The 26270-nt window shown below is 39.9% G+C and overlaps 2 protein-coding genes across 2 annotated transcripts in view; both read right to left on the minus strand.

Annotated features, from left to right (window-relative positions):
- ADGB (androglobin) overlaps window positions 1–5464 on the minus strand; it is a 108834-nt gene extending 103370 nt beyond the window's left edge. Inside the window, exon 1 of the mRNA XM_088052616.1 lies at window positions 5403–5464. Coding sequence (XP_087908742.1) covers window positions 5403–5464 — 62 coding nt within the window. The remainder of the gene's footprint in view (window positions 1–5402) is intronic.
- On the minus strand, window positions 4506–25810 carry RAB32 (RAB32, member RAS oncogene family). The gene is made up of 3 exons (XM_005518496.3): window positions 25397–25810; window positions 8265–8542; window positions 4506–6059 (listed from the first exon to the last, which is right to left on the minus strand). The coding sequence occupies exons 1-3, from the start codon at window positions 25623–25625 to the stop codon at window positions 5910–5912; spliced, it is 657 nt and encodes a 218-aa protein (XP_005518553.1). The 5' UTR covers window positions 25626–25810; the 3' UTR covers window positions 4506–5909.
- Window positions 25811–26270: the final 460 nt, after the last annotated feature.

Below are 26270 nucleotides of genomic sequence, written 5' to 3' on the forward strand. Positions count from 1 at the left end.
AATTCCTCATCAAAATAAAATTTAACTTTATTTTTAATTACAGTGAAGGTGGTCAAATACTGGAACATGTTTTCCAACAAGAGTGTCGAATTTTTTATCAAACTGAGTATGCCACGAGCAACCTGCTCAAGGTCTGAGCAGAGGTGTAGGACTACACAATCTTCCAAGGCCACTTCCAACTTTACCCATTCTGTGGTTCTAGGAAGTTTTCCATGAAAAAATGGGTTAAGGTCAAAATCAGCTGGAAGCTTCTGTAAGACAAGATGCTTCATTTTCAAGCATGAGGTTGCAAAAGTCATGAGATTAAAGGATTTTGGTGTTGTATTTTTATGACATTTTTTCCCCAGGTCTTCTTATCAAATGATAGGAAAATCTAGGTTCTGAAATTAACGCACTCAACAAATAAAAACCCCATTGCCCTTAACTTCCAATATTCTCTTTTATCTGTTTGCTAAGTGGAAGAGTAGGTGGAAAAGATGTAAGGAAAGTACAGGTCAGTAGGAAATTGTGAACAGAGGAAGACAGCAGTGCACTGGCATTTCATTAAGAGCACGTAGTGAAGGATCAGGAAAAGAGTGAAGGATGATCAAAAAAAGAGCAATTGAGAGTGGTGAATTGAGAGTGGTAATGCCTGAGAAAATGATAACACTGCAGTATGTGATAAAGCCTGGGAGGAGCAGTCTGTGCACTGAGTCAGGAACAGTCAGCCACTGAGGTGACATAGGCCAGGGAGCTGAATTTGAACAAAACCATCCTCAAACAGATGGACTGAAACTATGCACAGGCAGCTCTATTCTGTTACCTCTTAACATAAGGCTAGGGAGTAAAGAGGATTATGAGAGTTTTCTTGGGTAAACTGGTAGAATAAGACAAGGCTGGGGGGGAAAAAATCACAGCCAACTGCATAATAGAAAATAGTCTTTGATTAAGGACAGGGCTTCACTGCCATTTCAAAAATATCTTAGGGTACCATGTTGCATCTGATTTTGTCAGGGACATGGTTTTTCCAGCATTCCAGCCTCTCTTGAATTTGACACCATGTAAGAAAGGTGGGGTTCATCAAAGTCCTGTGGTATGATTTCCACTTTCCTTTTTTATTTTCAAGATCTTTATTTGCTAGAGCAGTGTTTTATCACATTCTCATGCTATAATCTCATTTTGGAGGAACACAGACCCAAAACATTCTGTTAAATATCAAGCAGCTGTTCAAGTCCAATCTAAATACAGCAATACCATCAAGTCCCATGGGACTGCTCAGGGCACTTATATAGTTAAAATAATGAACTGGGAACCACCACAACTTTGATCATCTCTCCACTCAAATACAGGGATAAAAAGAGTGTATGCCCCAAGAGCAGGCAGCAGTGGAAAATCAAAGTAGCTCAGAGAACCATGCAGAACCATTGCCTTTCTTTTGTAAATTTACATTCAATGATACAGGAATATCTTTCCATGTCAAAAGGAAAGGCTTTCTGTGTTTGATATAGTGTGAAAACCCTATCTGAAATCTGGAGTTAAATAAGACAACTATAATTCTCTAACTACTGGAACTGTTACAAAATTGGGATTTGGACAGAGGAAGTAGTATTACCTCTTGAAAAATTCTGAGTCTTTGGGTAAAAGATACAATTAAAATGTGACAGTAGCCTGAGGGAAGGGTATTTGTTTTTAAATTAAGAATACTAAGACCTAGTGTAGTGTAAACTACCCAACTGCAGAACCTATTAAATCTCTTAGTACACTGTTTTAGTATTTTGGTTTTCACAATTTTTTTTAAAAATTAAGAAGGAAACCTTTTTGCAGGAGATTTAAAAAGTTAAGTCTTGTTCTAAGTAAAAGCATATTGCAGATCATAGCAAATCCCTTTTAACAGAGATTAACTTTACTGTGTTTTAAGTGTGGCTGCAGTTGTATATGCAGGCTGAAAGCAAAAAGCTCTGCTATTTGAAAAATGCAAAATGTAAGATTGTTGGACAAATATGTTTTAATAGAAATTATTAATAGTGATTAGTATTCCTCATGAAAAGTTAGAAGCAAGACCATAAACGGATGTAAGATATCTTCTTTTCTAAATAAAAAAAAAATAACTACAGCAGTTTACATTCTCTAACTTCTGAAACACATAAAAATTATATAAATTATTGTCACACTTATTCTATCATCCATATGCCAAGTGCCACCATAACCATTTGAGCTACAAGTCATTTCATCTAATTGTGCTTAAACAATAACTCAATGAAACAAAATGGCATGCTGGTGGACAGTCTGAAAAAGTTCTTGCTCCTTAAACTATTAAATACAAGAGGGCAGTAATGTTGTGGATCTTGTGGCAAAGTGCCATCAAAACCAGCAATTTAAGTCTCAAAGTAGTTTGCCTGTGTGGTGGGTTGACCCTGGCTGGACAGCAGGTGCCAAGCAAAGCCACTGTATCCAGCCACAGCTGGATGAAGGAGAGGAAATAAAACAAAAGGCTCACAGGCTGAGGTAAGAACAGGCAGCGATCACTCATGAGTTGCTCTCATGGGTAAACAGACTTGACTGAGGTAAATTAGTTTACTACCAAACAAATTGGAGTAGGATAATGAGAAATAAAAAACCAAATGCTAAAAACACCTTTTCCAACATCTCCCTTCTTCTTGAGCTTAACTTTACTCACAATTTTCTCTACCTCCTCTACCCAGTGGTGCAGGGGGATGGGAAATGGGGGTTTGTAGCCAGTTCATTGCACATTGTCTCTGCTGCTCCTTCCCTCTCAGGGGAGGGCTCCTCATGTTTCTCCTGCACCAGCACGGGGCCCTTCCCATGGGAGACAATCCTCCAGAAACTTCTCTAATATGAGTTCTTCCCCTGAGCTCCATTAACTGCTCCAGTGTCAGTTCCTTCCATGGGGTGCAGTCCCTCAAAACAGACTGCTCCAGCATGAATTCCCCCCAGGGTCCCAAGGCCTGTCAGGAAAACCCGCTTCAACATGGGCCCTTCCATGAGGCCACAGCTTCTGCCAGGAGCCTGCTCCAGCATGGGCTTTCCACAGCATCCTTTCAGCATCCACCTGTTCTGTGGTGACATCAAGTACTGGCTCTTTAGGAATGACTTAAACTATTCCCCACAGATTAATTATTATAGAGGAACAAAGATTTGTTCAATCTAAGGAGCTGATACAACTCAACAGTCCTGACACAGTTTAAACACAACTCTGGAACTTGGAATAGTTCCTATTTTTCTAGCACTGCAGTTAAGATACCTCAGAAAATGCTAAACTGAAAAATCACTGTTTGTGTCTGTCTTCCACATATTTTTCCAAATCAAAGTTTTTGGGTTCATTAGGACAGGGCTTCATGACTAGCTTAACTAATCCACACACTTCTCCATGAACTGCAGTCTCATTTCCCTCTACTAGGGAAATGCTACCATTTACTTTCCTCAGGCCAATCTCTTCTTACAGTTTTCTTGTTCTGACTGGAGCAGCTTTCCTGATCCACCTGCTCAGTCTCAAATATCACAATGCTTCCTCTCCGCAGAGGGGTAGTGAAAATGCACTTTGTAGCACAAAGCAAGAATAGCCTTCTATTAAAGCTTAAATCCTTTTCTTCAGACAAGTGACAAAATTTGAAAAAAAAAAAAAAAGAAAAAAAAAAGAGAGAGAAAGGCTCCATTCTGCAGGTAGTTTTATACTACTGGCCTCAGTAATGACAACCTGTATCAAAACCAGGACATTCCACCAGTTTTAGAGACATGTCCTTTCTACATTCATGCAGAAGTGTAGAAGAAGCTATGTACAAAACAAGGAAAGTGCTTAAATATAGCACCAGTAACTCTTTAAGCAAAAATTCAGATACTCTTGAAAATAAGCTGCATAGGATTATATTATCAGTGACAGGACCCAGATGAGATTCATGCATTCAGGCAGAGCAACAAAGCTTGAGGAGTTTGGTCTCCATTTTGCTGTCAAATCTAAACACTAAAGCAAAAAAAAAAAAAATTCACAGTCCACAGCTGGGGAAACTGCCTGTGGAGGTAAAGTAGGTATTTACATTTGTGCAGCTTTAATTAAAGCTGAAAAAAAGTCAGCACAGTAAAGATTAAACAAAAAAATGAGTTCACAGTCTAAATGGAGTTGTTCAAATGATTGAATAGGAAGATGGTGATAGTTTCAACTCTCAAGGAAAGTCAGGCACTGAAACAACTTTCCCAGGGCCATACAGTCTCCACTGTTTGAGGTTAAGACCAGACCACATGAACACCTAAGCAGTACGTTATGACCTTGCTTGGAGAAAGACATTGGCTTAGAAGACATCCTAAGATCTCTTTCATCTGAATTACCTTAAGATCCTAAGCTTATTAAACCCATCTTTACTTTATGCCAAGCCTTACTGTAGTAATTTTAAATAATTTTTTAACTAGCACATACTAAATGATAAAGTTCTTTTCAAGTGTCAGTGAAAGCATCTGAGTATAGGGTGGAACATATGTGAGGATTCATGTTCTCAAAAGTATACACCAACACATAAAAGATGCCCAAATATATTTATTTAATTCTTAAAAAGTATGTTACTCTTCAGAAAAAAAGACAGCCTAAGAAATCTCAATACAGATTAAAGTACATCAAATCCTGCATATACCTAAATTCTGATGTTTACCTAAACATCAGCACCATCAAACCCAGCAAGGTAAGACTTCTGAAGTCAGTAGCAATGAGGTACCAGGACAGAAGAAACCCTTAAAATAAGGAAGAGCTTCAAAGCCTTTGAGCCAAGCAGAGTCGGAATTCCAGAATGCATTCAAGAACCATGAAATACCTCTAGTCCTTCTGAACTTCATTTGCTGCCAAAAATACACAAGTGTTATAATAAAGAAACATAAGCATCTCAGTATACAGTTACAAACTGGTAAGCCAGTTCATTAGTTCAAAGCAGTCAAAAGAGTTCTAAAACTGACAATGACAGAGCTTGGGGCAGAAAGGTTGACAGACTAGCATGAACCAATTAAGCTATTTCCCTCAAGACCTCTCTCCTTGCTCATGGTATTCAGAACCATCTCTAGACAGAAGAAAAAAGAAGCAAGTTCATCATCACAGGACAGTAAGGTATTTACTTTTTATATTCTTGGTAAAGTTTTCAGTGTTAGTGCATGAGAAAGTTACTGGATGTTTATTTCTGAATGTGCATAGGGGTGAAGTTACCATAACTATGTGCCAGCAGTACAAATGTATTCATTAATGTGTTTTATATGTCAAGTATTAGCTGAAAATATTCAGCCTTAAATTGCTGGAGATGCATTTTTATTAGTATCTCTATAACCATGTCTTTCCCTTGTTAAACACAAGAATTTGACCATCTTGTTTTTACTCACTTGTAAAAGCCATCTACTCCACTCATTCTTAGTGACCACACTAGGAAAGATACCTCCCATCAAGATTTCTGGGATGTCTTGATCCAGGAGAACCAGCAATGAGACAGATCCTCATGGTGGGGATAATAAATAGGGACAATTGTGCTGGTGAGAAGGCTCAAGTGGGACATAAATGGTGACAAAGGAAAAGTTTACTTTAAAGGTGTAAGAGTCTATTCAGCTAAAAGTGAGTCCTATTTGGAATGTAGCATATGTCCTAGAAAAAAACTAGACACTGAAAGTTGTCTTTGTTCCTTTCAGGAGTGTAAACACTACCTTATGTTCTCAAGTAACAAGACACTAATCAGACTTAGATGCAGACACTCAAGCAAGTGGAATGATAACTCACAAGATACTCAGTTTCATGCTAAACAAGAATATGTAAACACCCAAATGAGTCACCAATTCAGATAGTACCAGACACCCCATATGGATTGTCACACCGCAGCACCATAGCAGCATTCTGACTTGAGGCAAAGTCCTGCTGCTCATCCCATCACGTTTACTGAACAGTGGTAGCATTAGCAGCACTGTGATTTACTCTCTGCTTTCAATGGGTCTAGGTCCAGTTTTGGTTTCCCCACATCATTTTCTTCATTAGGAAAGGTTTTGTAATTGGCAAGGATGTTTTCCACCAAGAATCGAGCAGCTTCGTCTATGTTGATGTTGTCCTAAAAATGTTGAAAGCAAGGAAGTCAGTGATCTTTTTGAAACAGTCACACATTCCTATTAACATTCACACTTTTCTATCAAAAAGCTATCCAAAAAGAAAATAATTCTTCAGTCTCAGCAGCAGAACACAAACTGTTTAGATGCAAGAAGTCATTGCTAACACTTTTTTCCCAAAAAAGTTAGCAGAAATGGCAGATATAAAATTATTCATCCATATTACAAGTTGAATCCTGATTCTAATCTAGTAGGCAGTCAGAGGAATGAGCATCACCTGCATTTGGAAGACTCCCAAATGGCAAAGTGCATTTCTGCATCAGGAAATATCCTAGGCAACTGCATCATCTTAGTATCATCCTATCTTTTGCAGACTTTTTCTGTTTCTGCTGGAATTTGGATGCACTTATTTATGTAAGAGGATCTTTTCCATGAGCCTCAAAATTGCAACTATTTCCAAACGCCTCATCTAGCCACACTGCATATTCCTGTGCATACTTTGAAAAGCCCTGTTCCCCATACACCCTAAAGAATGTATGTGTGCAGGATACTTAGAGATGTACCTTGCCAGAACATCCAAGTTTCTGAGGGCCCAAGCTGGTTTAGTGCCAAGGAGTCTCTGGCCAAAGTTTTGACCTGGCTGGGCCATCTGGTAGCACAGGGCTGCTATGTTTGGAATTGTTCATCTTTGGTTCTAAAGGAAATACCAGCCCAGTATACTACTGATGACAGGACTTAAGATCCAATTATCAGTTCCAACAGAAAGACAAAAGCAACTTAATAGGATATCCAAGTGGGCAGGACTTAAAAACATAAACTGTTTTGGTATACTTAGAAAACAAAACAGTCATCCTAAATTTTTGCTATTTCAACTACAGCTCTTCAGAGTTCTAAACAAGTCAATTAATACCCAAGCTAGAACTTATTGTCTGGATTTTTCACTGCACCAAGAACCTTGTTTTACATTGTCCTGTCTTAAATGCCACCTAAAATGCAAGTTGTTACTAGAACATCACATTAGATTTTTTCCCAGTGTTACTTGCATTTAAGCCATAATGCAGTTTATACATAGCAGTATTACAGCAGGTAAATCTTCAGGGAAGACTTTCACCAAAGCAGAATCTTGGTGTTCTTTTTGACTATAAAGAGCCTTAAAAAAAATAGAGTTCTTAGTAACAGATGGGTGAGTTTGGAAATATCTTTTCAAATACAAATAAATTGCTAGCTAATTTAACTAATTCTTTCAACTGTGTATCCTTTTCTTAAAGTAACCAAAAGGGAACTTGTTTCTTATAGTCTTCTTGGAGACCCTTAGCTTTTTAAGAGTTGTCTAAATAACATTGTGCGACACTTCAGCAGCAGCAGCAGTTAAAGGAAGTAGGCAAGCCAAGGGAAAAGTGGAACCTTGAGGCTTATCTTACTTTACAAAGGATTTATCAGCCAGACCACTAATCTGGTCTGTCAGCCACACTGTCCTCATCTAAAAGAGTCCTTCATTTTAAGAATCAGTTGAGCTTCAAGGAAATACTGGGTTTCACTCCCAGCAAAGCTGCTGCCAGTTTAATCTGTGCACTGACAAAAAGTCTGCAGACTAAAACTGTACAGTACATAAAATTACTCAAAGTTAACTGAATAAAGCAGCTGTCTTTCTTAACTTAAATTATTATACAGAACAATTTGTTTTTCTCCAGTTCAGTCTTGACATTGCCTGATAAAATGGAAAAGTGCTTTAGCAACACTGTGGGTAGGTAGCAATGAGTAAGCAAATAGCTTGTTCACTTCAAATCTTGCTGTTTCCTACATAAAACAGTTACAACAGAAAATGCAATTTAGAAACCTGCACCTAAAGATTACCTTTTAGGGTAATCTTCTAAGAGTATCCTCTGGGGAGCTTGACCAGCATTTAGTAGTATTAACATCTAAAGAATGAGTGATCCTCATGCGTGCAAGATAAAAAAACTCAAACTCAGATAATCAAGGTTTTCAGATAGCTTCAAGGTGCTCTGAATTTATGATAACTTTTAATCTAAACCAAATATTCCTCATCTTCTTCAGGAATGAAGCTAGCCTGCACATCACTATAAATTTTGCTGAATTTGACTGCCACTTCCTATACTTGATAACTTTATTTCCTATATTATTATATTCATCCTTCTAATGCCAATATTAAAGGGACAATAGAAAAAAAAATATTTTTCTATTAAGCTCACCTTGGCAGATGTTTCAAACCATCCAACAAAGCCACCTTCTCTGCAGAACTGGTCCATTTGAGAGGGATTCTGGCTGCCATCTTTCTTCTGGTCACACTTGTTTGCAAGGAGAACAGCAGGGATGGGGCTGCCATTGGGAAGTAGTACTTTACTGTCCAAATCATGCTTCCATTTTGAAACAGCCTCGAAAGTGGAGCCTCTTGTGACATCAAAGACCACAAAAGCACCAACTGCCTCTTTGTAGTATACTCTGGTCATATTTCCAAAGCGCTCCTGGCCTGAAAGAGAGGACAGTCACAGAATATTTATATTGCAGCATGAACTGCATTCAGTTTAAATGGACTACTGTAGCAGCTTAAATCATAGAAGTTTGGCATTTGGGTCTAGTCACCTAGAGCATAAAACATTGCCTCCTTTATCTTATGCAAGTTCATTTTAACAGCTGTTATGTATACTATACATGACAAGTCAGATGCTTAAAGTAGTTTGCAGTCCTAACTACCACTTGGAATTTTTCTTAAACTTTTTTGTTGAGTAGAGTTCTTTGAGAAGTAATGCCTAAAAACTACCAGCACAGCTATACACAGATCATTATTTCATCAAAGAATATTAAGGCTTATACCTAAATCTAGTTGCTTCAGCTAAAGACTTAAGCAAAGTCAGCCTTTTGCTGAATGGTGAGCAACAAGGGGTTTTGCAAGCTTCAAGCCTAACAGCCTTCAAAGCATCTTCTGAAGAAGTCACTTCTGAATAATACTTCTGAAGAAGTGTATTATAGATTCTTCCTTAGGGACGAGTTCAAATGGAGCTGCTAGCTTAACAGTTCTGGCTAAACCTGTTAACTTTGACTTCATTTTTTCAAGTCTAAGATTTACTCTGGATTAATTTTCAACTATAGAATTTCTACAGCAATCCCAGGATTTAAAACAAGAACAGTTAAAGTACAATTATTCACAATAAAAATCCAGAAAAAAAAATAAATCAATTGCCCATAAGCAGAGAAAACTAAAAAAAACCCCTTTTCTTATTAAGCACAACTACTTTAGCCAGAATACCTGAAATGTAGGACTAGAGCATGCCAGCTCACTTATTCTTCTATTTGAAAGGTCAGACTATCAGAGTGTGTTCACATTTGAGTCTGTCTAGCAGTATCAAGTCCTAGCACATTGTTTGGGAACTCTGGGCTACTGAAATAGCTTCCTGCTTTGTTTGGAAGTCTTCACTGGGAAAAGCAGTCCCTGAGCTCTATGTTTTAGTTTTCCAGTGTATCATCACTTGAGCTTTTATCATTTTGTGCATTTGAGGTTTAAGAACACCTAAAAAAGAAGAGCTGTATTTGAAAACATAGTTGTCCTCTGTTTATATACATTGAAGTCCACCTTTGATCAGAAAGGACAAACAGATACAAGGAGAATTGGCTGTATTATCACCTCCTCATAAAGAGACAGAAATTCAATAGACGAAGGAAGTTGACAAGCAATCCTGTTCAGCAGTCTGCTTTTCCAGCTCACTTGCTTCATTTTAATGCCAGTACTTCACAGTATGATTACTTCATTCTCCACAGACATTTTCAGAAAAGGTTGCCTATTAGAATGGCCTGAAGCAGCAGCCACAGTAAGTTCCAGAGAACTATAAAGAAGCTGACTTTATTTCTGTCCGTTCACTCCCAACTATGATGCTGCAGAAAACAGCATCACTACCCAGCATATTCTTTAGAATGGAGATTACGCAATCTTTTTCACAACTGGCTGATCATCTTGTATAAGAACAAGCAGGATCCAAGAAGAAAGCTCTTATGTCCATTCTCAAAACTCAAGTTTTGAAGCAGCATTTATGCCATAGACTTTAAGGCCATGCAACAAGTCAGGCACCAAGCCTGCATTTTTGTGGCTATGCCTCTAGAAAAGCCACACTGCTAATACAATTCTCTTAAAAAGAGTACACAAGTAATTCACATTGTCTCCCTAGGCTGGACTCTTATGCCTAAAAGAGCTTTTTAGAATAACCTTACTACAGACCATAATACTGACCACTGTTTCCACTAATCAAGTACCATTAGGAAAGAGTTAGATATGAAGGCTTAAACTACTTCTGCATGTCAATGACGTCACATTTAAAGAGGCTTTACTCTTAGAATATAGGGATTTTGGTTTGGGGAGTTTTGGTTGGCTTTTTTAAATGGAGTTCCACATAGTCAAATTGAGTTACACTAAGCCAGTCACTGCACAGGGCACCACACAAATTTTGAGGAGCTCCTTCTCAGCTTCCCCATTTGTTTAGCTGTCAGTTTCACCACCAATTCCCACTGCATGGGAACACATGGACTACACTAAAGCACCGACTCTAGTATCCAATGCAGGGAGATAGCCCTTCACACCATAAAAACAGCCCCAGAAAACAAACCATGTAATCTCAAGGTCTACAATGCCCTGTACCAAACTCAGTCTTCTACAGAAAGAGATCTTAAATTGAGCCCTGAAATAGTCCAGAATTGAACACCACTTGCTGTTACTTACATGAGACTGAATATGAAGCAGCAAAGGAAATGGTCCCATTAGTCCTCCCTATTCAGTTGCTGGAAAGCTGGGAGGCTTCCAGGCTTTACTTAAGGCCTTTTTTCCAAACATTTGGTGAACATTTACATAAGAAAATTAAGCTGTATTGATTAGTTGAAGGAAGGGTTGCTAGATTGTTACCAGGAGTAGACAGAACATGATCATTACCTATGAAAACTAAGTTATTTAGGAATTGCAAAAAAGGTTATCACTCAGTTACCATTTCTCAGATAGCTGTGCATGCTGTACATTAACAAGGCTGCAATCACTGAGCACACTGAAGGCCATTACCATTGACTGAATCCCTTCCTGCCTATTGCTTTCCCATCCAAAAAAACTTTAAAGACAAAAACAGTTGGCAAGGTAGCCATACTAGTCTCCTATAGCAATAACCATTGCTGAAACACACACAACAGCACATTTAAGATGTACACAAAGGTGAAATTAGTGAAGTGTTACATATAGCTTCCAAAGAAAGTTACATAGCTCAGATCCAAACCTGAGGACACAGCCAAGGCTATACTTGTACAGTGACTTCTCACAGTGTAAGAGGACAGCAGTTCTGCTAGGAATGGAAGTCAGCATGGAACTGTATGTTGCCTGGTACTCTAAAGCAGCCACAGTATAAACCATGAGCTTTGGCTGTCTCCAACAGTCATTTAACACTTATTTCCAGCAACTCGTCTTTCTTGCAGTATGAGTTCTAGATTTAGAAAAACATCAACATATATTCTTCCACAGTTTTAATTTGGGTGAAAGTAGAAAACTCATGTGCGTATAGGCATGAAAGCTTCTATCTTTACTTACTAGATTTAAGCTTTATATTGGGAAGATTTGCTATCTTTTACCCTTAAATACACACAAGCTCAACAGCATTGTATTCTTAGAGATTAAGGCCTTTTAATAGGTCAAATACAGCCCAATATGAATGCTTCCTTTTCTAGAGTAACCCAAACCAGGGTTTGGTTTACAGAGCTGTTTTCACCTCTAGAATTCACATCCACTAACAATAAACCTGACCTGAATACTACCTTACAACTGCTCTTTCATCCTGTCTGGAGGCCTAATGAAGATGGATATACTGTATTTCATACAAAGACAGAAGCAGTAAAATATAGCCTGCCCAGGAGGGCAAAAGGTATATGGCATTAGGCAGGAAAAGAATTCAGTTTAAACTGAATGGACTTTCGTTACAATCCTGACATTACTGACAAAGCACATGCTGACCTTCTTGTATAGGATGCAGAGCATTCTAGACAGCCTTCTGAAAATTTAACAGCACTTTCAGGCAGAGCTTTTGCAAGCGCTTTTCAGCTTGCATAAAAACCATAAAACAAACCCTCATACAGAAAAATCAAACTAGAAAACACTAATCCTCCAAATTCTCAAGGCTGGACATCATTCTCTTTACTCTTAAAACAAAATGCACACTTCAGACATTTGCCATGCCCCTTCTGTTCAGCAAGATATTTGCTGCAGTCATTTCTCCATATGTGAGAATAGTGTTGAGCAGTACAGAAAGTGGATCATACCCCCAGAGGAGAAAAAGGCTAAAAGTGATCAGATTAAACTAGACTTAAAACCTCCAGTGTGTATAATCTTAGAAAAAAAGAGAGCGGGAAGATAACTAATTGCTTAGTACAGCAGTATACAAAGGACATCACAAGATTAACCATTCTGGTAGGTCCAGTGACTAGGCATAAATCTGACGGTACCACTAAAGTATAATTTGTGTTTAGTAGTGTAGTAGTTTGTTTATATAGTAGTTCAGGTGTAAATGAGGAGATAAGATACAGGACAGTCACAGGGATCAGAAGCTTAATTTGGGGGTTTGGAAGTGACTTCATGTGATGCAAAGTTCTGCATTCTCTAACCACAGTTTTCATATTGAAATGACTCAGCACACATTGTCACCATATTTTCCAGTAATTGCAACAACCTTAGGTGAAATATTTGCACAATGACATGCATCAGGAAATAATACAGCTCCCTACAGCAGCACCACAGGAATAAAGTTGAGTTTAAAACTGCATTAGAACTTGGGAGCTATTCTCACTTCCCAGTTTATATTGTAATGTGGGTGATCTAAAAGTTAAAAACTACATGAAAAAAATTATAGCCAGGTTTGACATTAGAGGCCTAACATTTATCCTTTACTGCAAAAGGTAAGTTATTGTTGTGACCTTGCCTTGAAGTACATTTTAAAGAGTTTCTGGAGCAGTCTTTCCCAGTGTAAGGGAGAAACACTAGTGTTCTGTTTATTACAGCAGTGTGACTTATCATTGTAGCAGTTCTTGCATGTATTTAGCAAAAGATACCCTACACTCCTATTATTTCACTCATTATTTCAACTTGTAACTCCTCCTACATTATGGGAATTGGGGCTAGAAATTTAACTGTACAAATGTACAAATACTATGCACAATGAGTGTGTGAGGCTTCCTTCCCCCAGACTACTTATTATATTCATAAGTTAGTAGGCAGTTTATAACCACTAAAAAAAAACTCAGAGAGTAAAAGGGCCCATCTAGAAGGTGTTTCCCCAGCTACTCTTTTTTTACAATCAAGGTTATCCCATCAAGACCAACAGTATAGCAAAAGTTCCCCTATCTTGCTAAAATCCAAACTTTACTTATCTGAAGCCACATAACTCAAGAGAGAATTGTGTCAGTTGCATTTAAAACCTTAATATCTCATCTAGAACATTGATAGACATCTGAACAAAGTTCTTCCAAGTTTTTCTCTTTCATATGAGATTAACAGTTCTGGAATCCTCCAGAAGATGTGTCATTAATGAGGAAGAGATAGATGACCAAGGGTTATAACACTTGTCTGACAATTGCAAAGATGAACAAGTAGTTTCTTTCATTAAAGCAATGTTAGCTCAAGCCGTCTTTAACAGGATAATCAGCTTAATGGGTAGCCAGAACTCAAAATATAATTTTAACAAGTTTGGAAGTTCTACATCAAAAACCTTAAACTATATAGTCTAGACTGCAGTCACCCAAAAGTCAGTGTACAACTAGCTGAAGAGTTTTACTCCCAAGCTGTTTGCTATTAATGAGAAGACCACAGCAATGAAACTAGGCAAATTTTTTCCTGGACCAAATAATAGAGTTGCCAAAAGTCTGAAAAATATCAAAAAGCCCAGCTTATGAATAGAGTTAAGGATCTCTCATCAATTTTGTCCTTCAAAACACTGAAGATGAGAATAGTTGAAAAGGCAGTTAAAACTTAACAGAAAGAAGGAATAAGCCACACAGGAAACATTTAACCTATAAAACCAGTGCAAAAAACTATCCAGCAGTAACTGCAGTAGTAAACAAAATGACCAACAGACATATTGAAGCAAATTCAGTTAGCTCAAAATGCATAGAAGTAGCTTCCTACTAGTGCATTTCATTCATTCTGCTTTTCTATCTATACACTGCAGTGATCACAGGCATCATGGAATGCTCAGTAAGCTATAGTGACTGATTGTAACAAACCATGTTTTTGTCTGGAAATACTTTAAAAGTCTCCCCGCATTGTGAGAAGCATTCTCAGATCAACTATTTACCAAGACCACTAATAGTCACTCATACCAAAATTCAAAAAGGACAGGAAGACTGACTGCCAACCCCCTGGCTCTTAGGTTCTTGCTATCAACTACTCTGACTTTATTGACCAATGTGCAGGCACAGTTCCAGCATTTCAACTTCAGTGCCAAACTCCACAACCAAATTGATTCAATCCATTCCCAGGACCATGAGACATTTGTGCTTTTATTTAATGTAGATGGCAAAAAGGACCAATTGAACAATAAGGGAAAGATTTTTTTCTTTCCCCAGGAATACCAGAGTGACAATTCTCAGTAAAGTTACTGTCCTTCAGTGTGATAGATTTAAGCTAAATCACCATCCAAAATGGCTGGGAACATAGTTCAATCCTCTAATTGGGTTAGAACTACTGTCACTTTAAAAACTCACCTAGGCCTTTCAAGAGCCTCAGGCAGGAAAAGACCACATTTTGGAAGCCATCTGGATGTTTGGCACAATACAGCAAATATCCAGAATTGCCCTGAGGATGAATCTCCCAGTTCTCCAGACATCTAATGTACATTTTAGCATTACCAGGGTCAGGTGTGAGTTGATTTAAGTTCCTTTTTTAGAGAGGAATATAAACATGTTACTGGCAAGTTACCACTGCTGACAGCTATCCCCCATCTCCCCAAACCAGCACATCTTGTCTCAGAACTGTCCTACCTGATTAGCTTGGATCTGTTATTCTGCAAAAAGTAGGTTAACCAAACTACTATCAATATTACAGCTCATGTTCAAGTGTGCCTACCTGCTTTTTCCCCCAGGTAGCAGACATAGATTGAGAGTAGACAGACACCAAGATTGTTAACACCAGTTGGCTCCCCACTCCTCAGTCTTATCCATTTAAGTGGTAAGTATAAAGTTGGTACATGTTAAAACCATGGAGGTGCTGAACCATGCATTTATTTAATGACAAATTTGCAGATGACACCAAGTCGAGTGGTGCAGCTGACATATCTGCCAAGGTATGGCATGGGATGCCATCCAGAGGGACCTGGACAAACTTGGGAAGTGGGCCCATGGGAATCTCATGCGGTTTAACAAGACCAAGTACAAGGTGCTGCAACTGGGCTGGAGTCCCAACACAGGCTGGGGAAAGAACAGATTGAGAGCAGCTGGGCCAAGAAGGATTTATGGGTGCTGGTGGATGAGAGGCTGGACATGACCCAGCAATGTGCACTTGCAGTCCAGAAAAATCACTTGTATCCTGGGCAACATCCAAAGTGTGGCCAGCAAGGCAAGGGAGGTTGATTCTGCTCCTCTGCTCTGCCTCTGTGAGACCCCAGCTGGAGTGTGGTACCCAACTCTGGGATCCCCAGAATAAGAATAACATGGACCTGTTGGAGTGAGTCCAGAAGCAGGCCATGAAGATTATCAGCAGGCTGGAGCACCTCCCCTGTGAAGGCAGACAGAGTTGAGATTGTTCAGCCTGAAGAAGAAAAGGTGACCTAAGGCCTTACAGTACCTAAAGGGAACCCTACAAGAAAGACAAGAGGAGCTCTTTACAAGAGCATGCACTGACAGGACAAGAGGAAATGGTTTTAAACTGAGAATAAGTTTCACTGTGATGGTGGTGAGGCACCAGAGCAGGTTGCCCAGAGAAGCTGTGGATGCCCCATTCCTGGAAACGTTCAAAGGCCAGGTTGGATGGGGTTCTGAGCAACCTATGGTCTAGTCCCATGGCAGCAGAGTTGGAACTAGATGATCTTTAAGGTTTCTTGTAGCCCAAGCCATTCTGTGCTTCTATGACATTATCAGCTCTAGCAGATGTTAGAAACCTGTGTTAAGGAACATCATTCTAATCACCACCACTGTGAAAAATCGGTATTTGTGGTTCTGGTGACAAACACAGAGAGGCTAAGAAGTGAGAATTACTAGAATATTATGTCTTCCTGTATGAGACTAGAAATAGCTTCACTGACTGCAGTACTTAGAGTTTCTGACAGACAATTACAGCTGCTACTATCCTTTCTTACTAAGGGTGGTATGGGTAAGTTACTGACCACTGGATGGACCTCGTCCCATCACTAAGCCTTTCCCAAATGCTTCAGAACAGTCTTCAGGGTAAAAGCCAGTTAATCCCTGTTCAACTGACTCGCACTTCATTTTAAGTGACAACCTTTGATCCTCTGGTTACGTCTATATTAGAAAGCTGCAGGGTGCAGCTTGTTGAAGTAATTCTGCTGAACAATGCAGTGTCAGAGGCATAACGCTGACAATATACCATATAGGCACTGTATGTATGAGGGACTCTAGAAATTGAAAAGTTACTGACTGTAGTGGTTTAGATATGACTGACAAATATTAGTTCAAATGCAGTGATATTTTGATTATTTCAATCAAATAATTTCTACATGTTCACAGAAGTCACTATTTCATTCTGAAATGTTAGGAAGCAGTTTGCTTTAAAGTTCCATTTCCCAACACAGCTAGTTTCTAACCTAACAACTTGTTAACTACATGAAACTTCAAAATCAATGACCAGTCCTTCCATTCACTGTTTGCTATCACTATACTTTTAACACAGGAAAGTCCTGTTCACTACCCACGAAACAGCAAGAGCACAGAGATGGCAAGTGCTGGAAGCTAGACACCAGACTCCACCAGGAGCTATGATTACTTCTATCAACCCAATAGAAAAGGAATGCCATACTCTCCCACAAAGATAGAAAATTTTCCCTCAAATAATTGCACAGCCCACACCAGGTATTTTACAGCAAGACAAACTTTTCATTGCTGCCATAGTCTTGGGCTAATCAGATGCTTTAATTGTCCAAACTGACTTCAACAGCTTACTGTTCTGTCGTTAAGAAGCTGAGAGGCAACACCCTGCACTTAGAGTTCGATGGGTTTTGTCCAACCTCACATGTATTTATGCAGCAGTATGACAGTCATGTTTGTATAAGAATCCACCTATTTTTTTTTGCATCTTTGCTAAACAGCAAGTGAGAGAAATTCCCTGTTTAAGCACTAGATTTCAATTCCCAGAAAATCAGAGTGTAACCAAGGTAAACAATTTCTAACTAGCTGTCACATGCAGCACGTATGGAACAATTCCCCTGCATTAATATTCAAAAGAGTTGACATAGTCTAATTAGTGCCAGCAACAGCATGAATTGGTACTTCCTACCCTGCTTTAACAAGACATACCCAAACAAGGAATCTGCCAGAGTTAAGCTATTTCATGCCTGACTCCCTCTGATCCATATCCTTTGGTGTGCTGCCCTGCAGCCAGAGCTGTACTCTGTACTCCACAGTGATGCTACGTGTCACTACAGCATTTCACAGCACACAGGAGAATAATTCTGAAGTCAGTTTGTCTCCAGAACAACTTTATCATGAGACTGAAAAAATGTTAACCTCTAAAATGGTCAATGTGTCATGGCACATTGCGTGTGATTGGAATTTTTTATCAAATTGCTGCCACTTTGCCCTACCCAGCACTCTTAGCCTGGGACCATTTAAAGAACAAGTTCCCATGAGCTGTTTGCAGTGACATTCAGAAGCTACTTCTCAACCTATTATTTGAAAAGCTGCTAAAATCCATACAACAAGGAATATTTTCATTACTGGCTAATGTAGAAGCCACTGCTACTGAGAGTTTGTCAGCCTTCTCTAGACAGTTAAGATATTTATTTCTAAGCAAGATCTAGAAAGCCCTGAAATCCCGCCATTTCTCAAAGCATAATCTCACTCTGTTTATCCTCTTCTTGTGTCTCCATAGCCAGAAGAATTCTCTGAATATTCAACATTGTACCACAGTAGCTTGAGAAGGACGCTGTGCTTTGTAGTCACTGCTTACTGCCAGCTTTAACATCTGCAGGAATTTCACAAGAGGTATTCCTATATTTTCATGCAAAAATATAAACAGACATTCCCTTTCTGCAAATCACTTCTTTCTAACACGGCAAATCACACTTCTGAACCTCTGAAGCAAGTATTTGGAGGGAACCATTTACAGAAGACTACAAAAGCAAAGCAATGGTTACCACTGGAATTCATGGAGAGTATCTCTGACAGCTGTGAGACTGAGTCCAGTGGACTCACTCACTACTGAGGGGAAGAATCTTATTTCTTACAGCATGCTAATACCTTTTCTGGAACTAATCAACTAAGATTATTTTCTTTGCTTGATGTCACAAGTTGAGAATTACCCCTTTTTAGCACTTGCCCACTCAAATTGTACTTGTGGATATGCACTTTTGTAACACCCTGTCCTAATGTGCACCTAAAGAAAACCAAACTGGTAAGAGGCAAAGTGGAGATGTAAATAAGGTTAAGCACCAAGACTCTGAAGCTGCAGCTTCTGAAGATACAAGGAGAGTTGATAAAGCTTGATTTACATTCATGTGAATGCCATACATTAGGAGAAAAGTGTATATTCAATATTGTCTGTGCCAGCTTGCCTCTGAAGGGCAATGTGCTTGACTTGTCAAACCAGCTTAATTTCTGACTACTTGAGTCAGTATTACATGAAGGGCAAGAATTTAATACTTGCCTTCAGAAAAGTGGGTGATCAATGTAAGTTTATTATTTTTGCAAAGTATTCTAGTTTGTTTCATAAACTAATCCAAAAATTAGTTATGTTGAGCTCTATACATTATTTTTCCTCCTGTCTACTATACTGAATGTAAGAATTTAGGTATTGTTTACATTTAAGGTAGATTTCCCCTGTCTATTTGATGTATACCCATCCAGCCATCCCTTACTCTCTGTATCAGAGCACTAGGAAAGTTTTCATTGTGATCTTGTAGGAAGCACAAAACTTCTGAACAACTACAATGTGACATCTTTTTGAAAATAAGGCTGAAACACCATCTATTCCATAGTGCATAGAAGCTCAAGCATTTAAGTGCATTTCCATTGCTGACAGGAATTGAAAGTACCTGTAAAATAAATACACTGAACTTTATTTTAACCCTGTACTAGATCCAATGGTCATTTAGTATCACATTTTTTAACCCCATTTTTCATCTCACCTTGAAATGCCTTGAAAGGAGGACATTCTAAGCTTATTTCCAAAACATTCAAAGAACATCTGTTTCAATTCTCCCGTTTAACTGAACAGTCCTGCCCTGCATAGTCAAAATTACCATACTAGACTACCTTACACCAACAACATCCAGACAGTAGCATTTCTCATCTGCTTACAGAATTCAATCAGCACAACGGTTATAAGCTTAGTCCAAGATAACAGATACAGTACTTTGAGTGGCTACATAACGTAGTATTAATCAAAAGAACCTTTGCCATTATTAATTGTTTGGTACCCCACTGATAAGATGTGTAAATTCCTTTATTAGATCATCATACCACACTTGATCACATTTCATTAAAAGTATATTTAAAGAGGACTCCCAAAAAAGAAAACATCCAGAATCTGTTTGTATTCAGAGATGTCTGAAAATTGGAAAAATGCCAAAAACCCAAGCTTAACACATTCAGCACTTATTTGGATATTTAGCTGTAGAGCTCCAAGCACAACAAGTCATTCTGAGGTGAAAGCTCATAACCCAATCCAGCTATTCCAGAAAAGTCATAAGAAAAGACACCCACGCATGATTTCCCACAGAGGGGCAGTTTCTAGAAGGAACTGTTTCTTGCCTCTGTGCTCAAAATCTATGTGAGCAAGCCTTCTACTTTATCTGTTAGTCTTGCATGCTTCCAGTAAGCACAATCCTTAAGGAAACTTTCTCTCATGAGATGTATATTTAAACATGTGTGAGCAGGAAGCAGTCAGAAATTAAGTCTTTGATATCTCCATGAGTCTGCAGACATAATCACATAGAAGATTCCCCAAACCCGACTGGGAGCTTTCTGACCTGCCTCAGCTGTAAACAAAATGATAGCACTCCTTATCTTTACCTGAAGGCTGCCCCTGGAACCTCCACCACCATATAAATTAGGAAACAACTTCAGAAAATGTATAAGTTTCTGAAAAAGCTCTGAGATCCAAGTTCTGCATCCATTTCTAATGCAGTTATTTATGTGCACATCGTTCACTCATTAAAAATATTTCTAGTGGTGAGAAAAAAATCCCCACATTTGAGGGCAGGTTATGCCTGGATTGTCTTGCCTCCTTGTCTGTGCCACTTGTACCACTCACACAGCCAAGCAATTTTTTCATGGTTTCTTTGCAACAGTTGCCATTTTAATCCCTTTAACGTGCATTGTGGCTAAGGACAAGTTGTTACAAGAATACCTTGACTACTGTTAGAGCCTGCTGCCTCCAAATTCTCCACGCTTATGAGACACTTCTCCACAAAGCAACTGAAGCCTACATGCCTCTGGCACAGAGCCAGGTATGGGTACAGAACAGCAGAAGTTTTCTGGTTTCCTTATAGACTTTCAGGGATGCATTAACATCACTTAACACTTGCTTTAGACCTAATTTTAAAAAAATAAAATCAGTCCATAATTCAAGAAACAAGCTAATGCCCCAGTACACAAAAGCAACTTGGCAGCCTCTATGACATGCCAGTGGCACAAGTGTATTCCAGAGTAATTGGAATACAGAGCTGCTTGAAACGGGAGTTTTCACATGGAAATAAACTATCTCACATACTGTAACTGCCTGAATGCCTTTGAAAGTCAACCATATGGGACAGAGTACAGGAAACCATGCATTTCTCATGGCTTCCTATAGATAAGCTTAAGAGTTACATAAAAAGTTAACTTGCTCTTAACATCAATTCATGTATCTTAACACTCATTTGTCTTCATACAAAAGATGGGTTATTCCAGCTCTTCTTCAACTTAGTATTTAACCAAAATACTTCATCTGATTTCTCCGTCCTCTTGGGGACATGTATATGCCTGTAACAAGTTACAGTTCAGTTCCTCTCAAGGAGACACACAAGAATTTAGTAACAAATTTACATGCTACATGCTGCTTATCATTCAGCTCTTGAAAGCCTGTAGAGCATGTTTACAATACCAAAGTACAGTGATTTCTCTTTTGTTTGGCCAGCTTCATAGTCATGCTCTGCCAGTTAAAGCATTACTTCAGTTTTAACAGATATTTATACAAAGAAATTCTAACAAAATCCTGGAAGAAGAATGATACTACACCGAAGTTAACTCAGAATTCCTCAAAAAAAAAAAACCTTTAAAATCAAATTTCTCAACCAGTTGCCATTAGTGACATTCTTCATGAGAAGCCAAACTGAAGCCACCATCTATGATCTTTACCACTCCTGCCCTCCAGGAAACTGCACTTCATACAGGCTGATAGGAGTGACAGTGATAGTCAATACAAGCACAAAAGCAGCAGCTAACACAGTTGCTGGCTTTTACTAGATCAGCTCCAAAGGTTCTGTGATATTGAAAGTCCTTTAAGCATTCTTTCAATATCACCTGACAGCTTCCTCAATATGTTACATACATCTCCTGAGCATGCTGCGGTCAGAGCAGTGCTCACTAAAACAGCACTCTTGTCAAGTAGGAAGCTCTACTTCCTTGAAAGAGACTAAAAACACTCCCCTATCATTAAGATTTCTTTGTTTTGCATCTCTTTACCACAATGACTCATCCCGGCATCCTATTTATTTTGTCAATCATTTATGCCCTTTGATCAAGGTTTTAACACTTTCAGAATTTATCCAGAAAGATATACTTTTCATTACTTCATGCATCAAAACTTTAAAAAAAAAACAATAAAACCACAAAACACAAAAGCCAGCCAAACAAAAAGCCCAATGATAATGCCTAAAGGCAGCTAAAGTTCCTGCATGAACATGCATATAATCTGTTCAGCTTTTCAGAATGCTTCTTTCTTTATGCTGTAACCAAAATAATTTGACAGTATCTGCTCAGTCTTATTCTCAAGCTTTTTCATCACCTTTATTCAAAAAGTTACAATCTGTGTCTAAAAACTAAAACACTAGACTATCTCTGAAATACAAACGTCTAGGACAACATTAATCTTCCTCTCTCTTCAGCATTTTACATCACCTCCCCTTTGATGCTGTTAAAAGAATTTGCATTACTTTGTACCTTATAACAAGGGGTACTACAACAAGAGGGCTATTTTCAGCAGAAAAAAGAAAAAGCATGAGCAGCGTAACACTGTCATGCTCTATTTGACAGAATTATCTAATCACAAAAAAAAGCAACAAACCCATACCAAAACAACCTCAGCTAGCACGAGAAATTGAAATCATCCAGTAACCTGCAGTATTACAATAAACAGCACTACATTCATCACTTTTCCAGCAATCACATCAGAATCCAGCATAGTATCTGCATTATGAACTTTAGCAGATGCATCAACTATAGCATCAGTTCTTATCATTGACTGAGGCAGAAAACCATAGTTTGCATCACCCAGCTCTTTAAGGAAAGCTTCTTATGATGAACAGTTACGTACAAGCTTTGATCTAGTGAAAGTAACACCCCTTTCTATGCTTAAGGGTTACTTTAATTCAACAGCCTTTTTAAATGCATCAAAGTCAATTCAGAATGCCAGCACCATATTGCTTGAAGGGAAGTCACATGTAACATTACTTACCATAAGATTCAGATCTCATCAAGAGATCTAAAGCTGTTTGTCTGCACACACCAGCAGGCAAAATTATCTACAAGCTGTTGAAAGCCAGAAGACAGCTGGGCTGATGAGTTAAAAAGGAATGACTATCACATGCTCAGCCACCATGCTACACTTCAATAAAGAGCTTTAGAGAATATAGTCTATGATTATAGAAGCCATCTTCAACCTGCTTCTTTAACTAACAGCTTCAATATAAATCTGTTAACATCCTCAGGTATTTAGAAATATTCCTGTTTACATAAGCAACTCCAGAACACACTCCCAGGTTGAGGACTTCAGCACCTTAAGACTATCAAATACCCGTATGGACACTAAATTAATCTCTATTTTACTAATTAACTCTCAGATGTGAAGTACTATAGGAGTCCAAACTATTGTTGCCACACTGGCTAAGCTAACCAAAAAACACCGGGATTACTTCTCATCTTTGTCTTGGGTTTTTCCATTGGGCAAGATCCCCCCCAGCCCTTTTGGAAGCAGAATACCCTAAACTAGCAGATTAGACTAAGAGTTTGGAGCGCAAACTGCAGAACAGTTTTTTCTTCCTTTTTAGTTTCTGCTAGGGAAAGTCTAGTCAGGAGTTTCATACAAAAATCTTATAAAATAGGAAAAATATTTCACTGACAGGAAAAATTTAAATTCTTCAATCAATTTAATTCTTCAACCAATTTGCCGCAAGCCTCCAGGGATTAATCAGCAGCTTTTAACTTAGTCTTCACCTAGCAGTGTCAAAAATACACCAAGGGTAATAACCAAGAATGAAACATACTGTCTTCTGGATCATGACATTAACGTATGGATGTATTGACAGAACTTCCCAAGCTGTAAATAGGTTCTGTCCAAACTTTGTGACAAGTTAAAGCTAAGTTTCTGCTTATCCTGTTGAAACAGATTGCTTTGGCAAAGCATACAGACTACCCAAGTCTGAGCAATGAAGGGCTGAGAAGTCAAACACGAGTATGGCAGCCTGCCAAACCCCAGGATGCTAACAGCCTCTCTTCTTCAATCTTTGGAACCCCAGGCTCGCTAAATATACCCAGATGATTGCAGCAGTTTGTACTGATACTGTTAATTGACTCACAGAAAGTTAAAGCCGATTCACAAAAAGGAACACATCAGAATCGAAAGCTTGCCAACATTTTACTTGCTCTTCCAAACAGCAATTACAAAATATTTTCATTTGCCCTGCAGGCCAGCAACAGAAAGATCCATGGTGTACTTCAGCACATGGCAGTAAGAAGGCTTTTTGGTTTGAGGAGTCATAGTTGAAGTGTTTTAGAGCAAAAAGACCAGAAGCTGAGGTACAGCTAGTCTGTCACAGGGTTACAGCAGCCACATGTCACACTTCCTCATTTCTCAGCTTCCACTGATAAGCATAAAGTTCATGGAAACAGTAACTACTGGGTTTTTTCCCTTGTATCTTCCAGTAGTGCAAGTTTAAACACCAGCATTTGAAATAAAGTCTGCTTTTTCATATCCAAGGAGATATTCTGAGGGTGGTAGACAGGGATGAGGAGAGCTGCAAGCTAATACCTGGGTTGCACACAAAACTAGAAATGCAATACCAACCAAGGTGATTATGGAGCTGAGGGACAGCCTTCTTATGAGACCACAGCAAAACAGAGATTGTTCTGTGGCATTTAACATCACAGCATAAGCAAAGTTAATCGCGCTAGATATCCAGTTGGAGTCTTGGAAACAGAGATGCTGAAGAACAGGTTTGAATCATATATAGGAAAGGAATAATGCATGGTTTGGAAAAGTGGGCAGGACTTTTCTGCTTCCATGTGCTCAAAGTATGTTTCTAATACAAAAATTTGTGATTTTAATATAGAACTAAGCATTACAGAAGTTCCATTCCCTCACTTGATGCAGCAGGGATAAAAGCTACTTTTACATTAGCCAAGTGACATGGTGGCATGCAAAGTTTAAGCATTCTTCTTTTGAGGCCAATTTTCGTTGTTGGAGTTACCTTTAACCTGTAAAGCACGGTGCATTAAATGCATTACAAAGCCATAACCCTGAATTAATTTCAGCAGCAGCCATAACCAAGGCCACCAGCACTCAGACAAGCAGGTCAGGAGGAGCAGTATGAGCAGGAACACTCCGGGAGCCCTGGATCCAGCAGTAAGAGTAAAGCAGCTGTTCAAGGACTGCTACAAAACCCTGGGCCAAGCCAAGAGGCCCACGAAGTCTGCTAACAGGAGAGGGGAAAGCCTGTAAAGTGAAAAAACTTCACTCCCACATCAAGACCTCCCTTTACTCACACCTCGAAGGCAAGAACGAGAGGTTGCCTAAAACAGGGGTAAGACGAAAATCAAGAAGAGAGACTTCCCAGTCAAAACACGCTTTCCTCCAAAGCGGCTGTGCGCCGGGTCCCAGACAGCCGGGTGGGTTCACAGCGCCCTCGGGGCTCACGCTGCAGGGAGCAGCCCGCCCGTCCCGTACCTGCGATATCCCAGAGCTGCAGCCGCACCAGGGTTTTGCTGTCCCAGTTGATGACTTTGAGCGCAAAATCCACGCCGATGGTGGCCCGGTAGTGCTGGGAGAAAAGCTGGTGCACGTAGCGCTTGATAATGCTGGTTTTGCCCACGCCCAGCTCCCCGATCACCAGCACCTTGAAGAGGTGCTCCCGGCACTCCGGCACGCCGCTGCCCGCTCCTTCCCCGCCGGCCATCCCTCCCGTGGAGTGCGGGAACAGGCCGGGCTGCCGGGGCCGCGGCTCTCCCGCTTCTAAACTTTCCCAGCCAGCAACTTTCCCCAGCCGGCTCCCCGCTGGGCCGGCCCTCGCCGGGCGGGGGAAGACGAAGCGGGACAGAGGGCGGGAGGGAGCAGGGAACCTCAGCCACCACCTGACTGCAGTCACAGGACACGGAAACTCCGCGGGCTTATAGCGACCCGGGGGAGGGCGGCGGGAGGCCCGGGGGAGGGACCGGCTGCCCCGCCCCGCGGCTCCGGGACGCCGGCTGGGAACGGGCCTGGGCCAGGGCCAGGGCGGGAGTTTCCCCGCAGCTGCTTCGGCCGGGCCGGGCCGGGCCGGGCTGGGAGCGGCAGGGCTGTGGCGGGGGCTAATCCTCAGAGGAGGGCTGGGGTTGGGGAAGTGACAGCTCTCTGGCGGTACTATTCTTTGGTTCTTTGCTTCTAGTGGTGGTGGCCGCGTAAGTTTTCTCCCGGTGAAGTCTCTGAAAGCACCCGGGTTTTCTCTCCACCGTCCGGCAAAGAGTGTTTTATTGCAGAGAGGTCCGTGGGACAGAGGGCCTTATCAGGATGCTTGGCGACAGGGGGCCCGTGCTCGCTCCCAGTCTCCATTCCCAGGAGCCAG

This window comes from Pseudopodoces humilis, chromosome 3 (assembly GCF_049639895.1).
Source record: "Pseudopodoces humilis isolate 2021_Gansu_Grassland_sample_001 chromosome 3, ASM4963989v1, whole genome shotgun sequence".
NCBI lineage: Eukaryota > Metazoa > Chordata > Aves > Passeriformes > Paridae > Pseudopodoces > Pseudopodoces humilis.

Bases quoted from the DNA above. Each gene is read 5' to 3' on its own strand.
- RAB32 (XM_005518496.3), bottom strand. From the start codon at position 25,625: ATGGCCGGCGGGGAAGGAGCGGGCAGCGGCGTGCCGGAGTGCCGGGAG. The intron at 8,543-25,396 runs GTACGGGACGGG...CCTCTCTTTCAG, and splicing joins GCAGCTCTGGGATATCGCAG to GCCAGGAGCGCTTTGGAAAT. The intron at 6,060-8,264 runs GTGAGCTTAATA...CAACATTTTTAG, and splicing joins GGTTTGAAACATCTGCCAAG to GACAACATCAACATAGACGA.